Source organism: Hyposmocoma kahamanoa, unplaced genomic scaffold, assembly GCF_003589595.1.
Source record: "Hyposmocoma kahamanoa isolate Upper Pololo Valley unplaced genomic scaffold, ASM358959v1 82, whole genome shotgun sequence".
Classification (NCBI taxonomy): Eukaryota; Metazoa; Arthropoda; class Insecta; order Lepidoptera; family Cosmopterigidae; genus Hyposmocoma; species Hyposmocoma kahamanoa.
In genome coordinates this window covers 779,845-789,636 of record NW_020654133.1, presented here as the reverse complement: position 1 = coordinate 789,636, position 9,792 = coordinate 779,845, and the positions used below count along the sequence as shown (strand labels likewise).

The 9,792-nt window shown below is 37.3% G+C and overlaps 1 protein-coding gene across 1 annotated transcript; it reads left to right on the top strand.

Annotated features, from left to right (window-relative positions):
* Positions 1-615: 615 nt before the first annotated feature.
* On the top strand, positions 616-8,484 carry LOC113234273 (collagenase-like). The gene is made up of 7 exons (XM_026469573.1): positions 616-716; positions 1,313-1,439; positions 2,737-2,931; positions 3,534-3,615; positions 4,530-4,619; positions 6,244-6,428; positions 8,309-8,484. The coding sequence occupies exons 1-7, from the start codon at positions 631-633 to the stop codon at positions 8,411-8,413; spliced, it is 870 nt and encodes a 289-aa protein (XP_026325358.1). The 5' UTR covers positions 616-630; the 3' UTR covers positions 8,414-8,484.
* The last annotated feature ends 1,308 nt before the right edge of the window (positions 8,485-9,792 follow it).

Sequence of the window (9,792 nt, the reverse complement as noted above, 5' to 3'; positions counted from 1 at the left end):
CCAATCTTATTTTGAATAATGAGATTATGTATTTATCATATTTTCGCTTTATAATCACATCAGACTCTGTTCTTCGGATGAGTCAATACATTTCAGACTTTCATTTATCCCGTTTTCGGGATTTTATATGATCGAGTAAAGTACACCGAGAACGTGCAGCACCCGGACAAACCAATGTAGGTTTAAGGGTGTGATGTATATATATTTTTGTAATATTCTTAGTGTTTAAAATAAATAAATTAAATAAATAAATAAATGTAACGAATTAGCACTTTCTTTAGACAATAACGAAGAAAGAATAAAGACCGTTAAATAAACACCTAAAAAATTTGATTAATAACGTACGATTCAAAATTTGAAAACTAGCGGCCAGAAACTAGAGAAGGCGATAAAAAGGTGGGATGACGAACAAAGGAGGTCACAATCTAACGCCCTGTAGAACCTATTTATGAAGTAAAGTCAGATGAAACAACTACTACACAGTAATCATATTTGAAAGAAAACAAATGAGTAATTATATCCGCAAAATCTGATAGCATCTTGGAACATTGATAAGTGAAATAATTTAGATAAGCAATTATCATATAAATAGGAACGATGTGATGGGTATGCATTCGAATTAGCGTCACGATGAAATTCTTCCTGGTTTTGGTTTTGGCAGGAGTAACGGCGGCAGCGGTGCTGCCCGCAGAAGACAAATATGCCAACGGCAAAAGGTAAGCGAAAACATTTCTTAAATATTCATGTTGATACGTTTATTCTGCCGAGTCACATCATCACCATCTGCTCATCTAAAGAGAGGTTTGAGGCCACTGTGGCATAGGGGTTACACACCTCAAGGCTAAGGGTGCTAGTGAAATCACAGGCACATGGGACTTGTCAATTTATGTATCAGGGCGTCGGGCGCTGTGCCAGTGCCCCTGTGCCTATAATTTCGCCAACACCCTTACCTTTCAAAACCGGAACACAGTAATGCTGACATTACTTCTTGGCGGCAGAAATAGGTAAGGTGGCATTACTTCCCTGGACTCTTTTACAATAAGCTCTACTGCTGCTCAAATTGTTTCTATTTTTTATTATTTATTTCGATTGTGATCGGTGCAAGGTTGTTCTTGTATAAGGAAAACATCATGTAGAAAGCTGTACACATCTACATTGCAATTTAGTTATGTGTGTGAAATTCCCAATGTGTGAAAAAAAAGAGTTGAGAAATTATCTTTCCTTTTATCTTCTTTAAAATTATTTGCAGGTAAGGTAAGAAGACAAAAGATTTCGTTGCCCATGTTATAATGTAACCATGATTTGTTGTCAGGTATTACCATGAGACCATCGGCATCAAAGAGGCTGCCCGTATCAAAGCAGCTGAAGAAGCGACTGACTTCTCCGGCGACAGAATCGTCGGAGGCTCTAACGCAGCCTTAGGCCAATTCCCGTACATGGTGAGAATTACATTATTACGGCTGATGCCGTTGTTACTTTTCTTTAGCTTTTCTTCTTTGTTTAATTTTTTTTTAGAATTTAATCTCAATATTAGATTCAATTTCATTTATCGAAATCATCAATATTATACAAATTTTACTATTCAATCGGAAGACTGATAATCCAGTAAAAAAAGAGTTAGAAATTTTCCCTATGCGTACAATTCAACATACCGACGGCATACGTACGTCGCTTCGTTAGGTACAACAGTCTAAAGTGGATAGAGGAAAAACGATTTTTCATCTCACTAGCTCGGAAAGGTTTCTCATTAGAAATTTGCCCGCAAAACCGTTTTTTCCACGCTAGCGTGGAAAAAGCGGGTTTTAAAATTCGAATTTGACGATTTATTATGGTGCACCTAACATTTTCTTTCGATGAAAAAAAAAACATGACACGTTCAACTACGCTATTTCTCGTACACTATTTATGTAATATAAATCCGTTGGTACATTTTATTCTTATTATTGTTGACATTAAATTGACAACGATAACTAATTTCGTTTATTAAAACAGATTTGTTATAGTTCAACTGTTTTTCTTTCATCTACCATTTTCCTCGCTATAGTGAGGTGAAAAGTTGAGTGTTTTGCTCGGCAGCAAAGCTGTTATGCGTCTCGTGTCTTAAAACTCGTTACGCTCAAGATTCTGTTCAGTCTTAGGGTACTCAATACTCAAGTCAGAACTTGAGTATTGCAGTGAGCACTGAAAATCATACTCAAGTCCTTGCCGTTAGGGTCGTATTTCCAGTGCTTGAAATCATACTCAAGTCTGCTCAAGTCCTGACTTGAGCATTGAGTAGAGTTCTAGAATACGACCCTCAGAATCCTTCGCTTGCTCAGGTTTCAATACAAGCACTTGCGTCAACAACTTTGCTGCCTTGCATAACTAATATACTTGCTTTACTTTGCTGATTCAGCGATCCGAAGTGAGTCTTGACCTCAGATACGACTTGGCGCCAGCGCGCCCTGTCTTATGTGATCTCCTCTCAGTTCTCTGCGTGCAGGGCGCGGAAGTCTTTCTCCACTTCATCCTTCCATTGATATTTGGGCCGACCAACCGCTCATCAAACACTAGGACGTCTCAGGCTCTTTTCATCGCCCTATGACCTGGCGTCCTTTCGAGGTATCCGAGGCAACGGAATCTTACCGACTTGATTTCTCCGATAATAGTGGACTCTAACTCCTGGTTCTTTCAGATCATCCAGCTACCATCTAGTCGGAAAAATACAGTTTGAACTACATGTCGATTTCTTTTCAGGGTGGTCTACTCATTAGAATAAACCTGATTGTTACCAGTGTGACTTCAGTCTGCGGGGCCTCGATGCTTACAAACACCCGTGCGGTCACTGCCGCTTCTTGCTGGTGGGACGGATTATTGCGAGGTAGTGAGCTCACCGTTGTTTACGGATCCCTTACTATCTTCACTGGTGGTACCAGGATTAACACAAGTGACGTGAGTTTGATTGTTTAATTTATCGCTTACTAATGTAATGAAGTGGCACTGGGCGAGGCTGTTTTTTGTAATACCTTGGTATTACAAAAAACAGCCTCAGGTTCTGTATTCGACTGTATGTTCCTTTTTTTGTATGTATGTTACGCGATAACTCCGGTATTTGTGAACCGATTTTCATGATTTTTTTTTTGTTGGAAAGGGGGTACTTCCATAGTGGTCCCAAACCATTTTGAAGAAAATCATCCACCTCGAAGGGTGGCTGTTCACACATGAAGATTCATTTTTATAAATAGCGCCTAACTTTAATTTAGGAGCAATTACTTTAATGGTTGATTTTGCTATTTCTCCAATTCATGGCGTTTTTCTCTCAATATACTTTGTGTACTATACGATATACATTTTTGAATTGGTTCAAATGGTTTCGTTTGTAAAAACAATCAATTCTGAAATAAGGCCAGTGTACCTGCCGCTCGACCCGCGCAATAGAATCAATTCACTACGGGAAAAATTTGAATTCTAGCTGAGGTAGTATCAAGTCTTATATATTGCGAATTTTTTTTTTATTAATACAAGTTGACGCTTATTTGATGCTCTCTGTTCAGGTGGTAATGCATCCTGATTGGGACCCAGACTTTCCCCTGCACAACGTGGCCGTTATCACTCACGAACACGTCAGATATACCCGTAAGTTGTTCTACGTATTCCAATTCCGTTATACTCCGTCGAACCATTTATTTAACTTTTGACACATGCATGCCTCCGAAGTTCCGTAATTATTGACATACAATCATGGAGAAAAAAATGTGATACTTCCTGGACTCTTTTATTTTTTAATTTTAGTGAAGCGATATGCTCTTGAGCTCTGATATTTATCGAGCCAACACTATGTAACAAAGATTGTTCAAGTTGATAAATTTTGGTACGTGTCTAATAAATTATAATGAAGTTAAATCAACTATGAATAATTATAATAAATTCTTATTATTTATTAGAATGAAATGTCGGATTCTTCTTCATATGAACGAGAATCATCACGTGAATCCTCATTAAGATTAATTATTCATTCTTGAGTACACAATCGCGATCCCAATCAGAAAATATTCTCTTCTTTTTTGAACCTTTTGTTTTTTTTTCTTTTTCGAAAAAATCGAATCGGAAACGCATTAGGACATCACTAATTGATTAGAATTCGAGCTGTCAAAAGTTATATAAATGGTTGGACGGAGTATAATTATGAAAATGTTAACTATAATAACTTTTTATGTATTTTTTTGCCGAATTCAAAAGTGCGTGGAAAGCGAAACCGGATTCATCCCCTAGTAAACTAGGGGGTACCTCTGAAGTTTAAAGAAAATATTTCACCTATAAGGGTGGTAAATTACAGGATCAATCCAGTTTATTGGGTTTGGTTCAAGTTCTGTTAACCGATTTAAAAAAAACTATGTAAAAAAATGTAACGAACGCTGTAACAGCTGAGAAGAAAACTTTTGAGAGCGGTTTTTTTAATAAAAACTTTGTAAAAATATATTTTTATTGTTTTCAAATAAGCCAACGTTGTACTATTTATAATATACAGTACTATTAAATTTTTCTTACAGTCGACATTCATCCTGTAGCCATGGCATCTGGAAACAATCTGTATGAGAATGCGCGTGCGCAAGCGATCGGCTTCGGACGTCAAGAAGACAGTATGAACCTTTTTTATTTCATTGTCAAAATTTAATAACCTCGAAAGTAATTTGGAGAGGAAAATTTTTTTTTTTAAACCTCAACCGGACCTAATCGTGTCTTTGCGATAAACATTCAACATATCCTGAAAGAACAACTGTTTCGTTATAATTCGGTTTTCGGTGTAATGAAAATTCGAACAAACGTTGTTTCGAATAAAAAAATTTTGAACTTTGTGATAGGATCGAACGTATTAAAAAAAAATCAAACACCTTAACTATAAATGTAAGCATTTTACGAATAATTATACCAAAGACTGCCGCGCTTATGGTCTCCTCACTCTTGAAGAACGTCGTGACATGCTGGACATGGGCCTTCTATATGACATTGTGCGTGGACGTTTGAATTGACCAGAATTGCTGGAGAGCGTATCACTACGGGTACCTTTACGTCGCACTAGACATACGACACTTTTTCAAGTCCCCTTCCTTTCCACGAACTACGGCAAAAATGCTGTTCTCACGCGTATGCTTCGAACGTATAATAGCCAATTTGGACATATTGACCCCTTCGTAGATTCTAAACACTGCTTCGAAACAAACGTTAAATTAAAACTATCAAATGATTAGTCTGCTGTACTCATTGACTTACAATTATATGGACGTCGGGTCCGCGATAAAAAGTGTCCGAACTTATAGGGCGTTAAAATCGTATACAGAGCGTCATTCACGCTTTAGTCTTCGTTTGTTCGACTGACAGCGAAGCAAGCAAAATTAGACAGTACTGCGATGACATTACAATTTAAATTCAACGTTTTAGCCTTTTCATATTCCTTTACATGTCACTACGTTTAAATAGGTTGACTTGTGACATTTTTTTCGTGGTTATTGTATTAGACCCGTCGTCCATTTATTTATAAGTCAATGGTTGTCAAAACTCAAATGTCATTTGGTCATTTGCATAATATATTCAAGGTTCGCAGTCTTACAAAATGATAGTATGACGTTATATATTTCTATATTAAATACATAATAGTGTTGTGTATATATGTTTAATGTATTATATGTATGTATTACTGTATTTTTAATATGTACTGATATTCATGGACTATTTATCTTATTTTAATGTTCTTTTTCTCTCACTTTCTCGTTTGTTTTTCTTTTATCAGAGACAGGATTATTTGATTTCATTTTAATTTATTCATTCCCATTTTTATTTTTGCTCTCTTAAGTAATATTTTACGTCTACTACTGTAATTATTTTAGTGGATAACTGTAATTGGCCTATCCAAATTGTTACGTATGTTAAAATTAGTATTGTTATATAGTTATCCCAAATAAATAAATTAAAAAAATAGTTTACCCGCCTGTTTATAGCAGTTGTAGTGCCACTCAGAGCTTTAAATCGCAAAGGTCTGAGGGGCACTGCACCAGTCACCCTGTAACTTGTAACCGTCAGTTTGGATGTCGCTTGTGCACTAAATCCGATTCAACTCCGGGAAAATACAGATAAAATGATCCCTGTGACATTTCGGACCGTCTTTTCTCGGATTCCGAACGGATACCAATCGGACGTAGTGCGCAACATTACTGCGTGGTGGCAGAGTATCATAAAAAAAGTAAAATTTTTGTACAAAAATTTCAGATGCAGGCATCTCTAGTAACCAGCAGCTCCACTACGTATATCTCCAGGTGATATCCAATGAAAAATGTGCTGAGGATTCCTCAGTCAGCTCACTTTCTGAATCTATTATTTGTACTTCTGGTTACGGAGGCCGCTCTGTGTGCCACAGAGACCATGGTGGTCCTTTGGTAGCCGACAGACGTCTGGTAAGTTTTATTTTTATTTTATTGATACTGTCACCAACATCATGATAAAACATAACACAAAAAACATTATTAAATAACAATATAAAACTGACAGCCAATTACAACTGTGCGGGTTTATTTGTATAGTATACATTGTTTATTAAGGGCAGTAAATAAGATATTATTAACGAGAGTCCCTTAAAAGCCCGAAGCCGAAGGCTGAGGGTTTTAATCACTCGAGTTTGTATTTTTTACCGCCAGTTCTACATATTTCATAACATTTGCGAGGAAATAAATAATAATAATTATAATAACGCTCACAATCAACATAGCCCCGCACTAGGGAAACCCTGTGTCGCGGGTGCCATGGACACACACATAGACAACCACAAATTACACCCAAACTCACGAGAGAAATAAATGTAGGCCATACAAATATTTCTCCCGGCCCGGGAATCGAACCTGGGACCTCTGCGTGGCAGTCCGGCATGGTAACCGTTCGGCCACCGAGGCAGTTATATAATATAGTGGTACTTTGAGTTAAACTTTCACGATTTTCACTCATTATTTGATTTTCAATTCGGGACTTAATCGCGTATAAAACATTTTAATTACCTCGACGTTTCGGACGTTGCAACGCCCATGGTCTCAAAGGGATTGAAGAGGATGAGATTTATTTGTGCACTAGGGTTGTCACTAGACCGATACAACGCTCATGACATCCGGCGACTTGTCGGGCGATAGTTGATGTCGTGATGCTCAATCCAGTGCTTTGGTTCTGATCCCAGCAAATGTTCGGTTGTTGCAGACTTATTGAGCTTACGGTTCCTAACAGCCGCGATGTGTTCAGTGACTCTTTCCGCCATGGTGCGTTTCGTCTGCCCAATATAGGAACTCCCACAACTGCAATCAATCTTGTAAACGCCCGGAAATTGAAGGCGGATTACATCTGACCTGACATGCCATGACATAGATAACGGCTAACAGTTTTTAAAGCGTACAATTTTAATACTGTACCGATTTTGTCCGTTATTAGACGTTTCCCTTTGGCTTTCCGCCGTGGTTGCCGTCTGTTCATTCTGTATCCGTTCCACCTAAGGACCTTCTGAACGTCGGATATCTCATTCTCCAAGAATTCAGGGTCAAAAAGGTCATATGCGTTTTTATACGTGTTTAAGTCCCAATTAAAAATAAAATCAAATATAATGATAATTTACTTATTACCTTAGAATAATAACACATATAAACCTAGTCCGCACACGCTAAGTCAGGCAAATTGAAGCGCGCCCAATGGGCCTACACGAGCGGGCGGGCCTTCAGTGCTCAAGGTCAACTAGCACCGCGAACAGATCAAGAATTTTAGCTAAAAATGACGAAATGTGCGGTAAATGAGTATAAAAATACGTCAGACAAACATAAAATAGATACTAACACCACATTCCACAAGGAAGTAACGCGTTTCAACTTGTATTTTTATATAAATATTCACTAAAACCGAAAATTAACCTACTACTAAAACTAGCCTACATGAATTTGATTTTTGCCTCACTTAACGTGACAGTTCCTTTGATATGAAACTATCATCCTATGCGTTATTATTCTAAGCTTATTACATGAATAAATATCGCTTCACAACAAAACGTTTACGAATTTTGCAAATGGCGGGCTTTTTGTTATTTTTTTTAACAGATTGCCAGCTATTCGTCCATAGATAATGTAACTCGAATTGAAATGTTATAATATATGTATTCAAATGTACTTCTATATTTACAAAGAGCAACCCCTAGAGTTTCTAGCTCAGGAGAATCTGCCTTACGAATAAGCAGTAGAGTTTAACAATATAACGTGTAATTTGGTTACAGAAATAAAGATCATGTAATTAATGTTTTATCTCCTTCCAGATCGGTATCGTCTCCTACGTCGATAGGTTATTCTGTGAACAGGGTCACCCTCAACTCTACAGCAGGGTGTCCAGCTATAGCTCCTGGATTGCGGGCAGGTTATAAATCTATCATCAAAGAAGACTAAGTTATAGTAAATTATACAATTAGATAATAAAATATAACATTTTCCACTTCCTTTATTTATTTGTTTAATTAATAAGGCTTACCAACTCAACACAAACAGATACGTTGAATATTAAAAGAAACCATTTATCTAGTAAATACATATACCTATGCACATCATAATGGTATTATTTTGGAAGCACGAGAGTATTACCAGGCTGTTTAAATCATCGAGTACATAGCCAGAAATAGATACGAAATAAGGTCCATCAGGCAAATGGGCCTTATATCACTTTTAAACATCTACTCTCGATTGCGCTGAAACCACAAATTAGAAAACTAAAATGGTGCAGCGCCAACAACTGACCTGTGAGTACGTCTCCGTATATTCCAAGAATATTCTGTATTTGTTGTAATAAAGATAATATATCTAACAATGGGAGCTGTTCCATTTGGTGGTGTGGGAAAAACAGCAAAACATCTAATTACAAAACAAACGGAATTACATTTCATCGTTAATTAAATATTAAATACGTACTTTTTCAATTTTCGTTCATTATAGCAAAGCTCCAGTTAAACTGGTCATTTTGAAGTGAAACAATTGAAGACACCCGCCAATTGCATCGAATTCGAGCTGGCCAATTGGAGCGCAGTTGTCACCGCAATGATTTAACAGAATATTTTTCAAACCAATCGAATGATTTTCTTTACAAGAAATCCAACAAATTTCCATTCAACAATTTTATACAATAAATAGCAAAAGTAGAGAAAATAAGGCAAAACAGCCACCAATAAAATGTATCAGGAGAACATACCTAAAGCTGTGATATTTATCACTTAAAATGATCCAGTTCACAATTTTGATTTTTTTTAGAATATCAAGTGATGCGACGACCACACAGTGCACCTGATAGTAAGCTACACAATTGTCCATAACAGTTGCTGTGCCACTCAGAGCCTTAAATCGCAAAGATTTGAGGGGCACTGCCACTGCGCTCGTCACCCTGGGGCGTAAGTTGACAAGTCCCATGTGCCCGTAATTTCAATTGGGGCAAAGCGGAGACATAGTGACGGCATTGGTTTTTCTTAGTTCAATTGCAAAAGGTTTGCAATTACGCAGGCTACGTGACGTGAGAGAATTCGTTTAGTGAAGCACCTACTGCCACCTCACCCATTTCTGCCGCCAAGCAGTAATGTCAGCTTTACTGTGTTCCGGTTTTTAAGGGTAAGGGTGCTGGTGAAATTACGGGCAAATAGGACTTGTCGACTTGTCGACTGTGAACTGGCAGCCGGTACTATGTCAATTTTGACAACTCAACAGGATGAAGAAAAAATCATTTATATAGCGTCTGGTTTATTAAATAAAAATACGTAGTGTA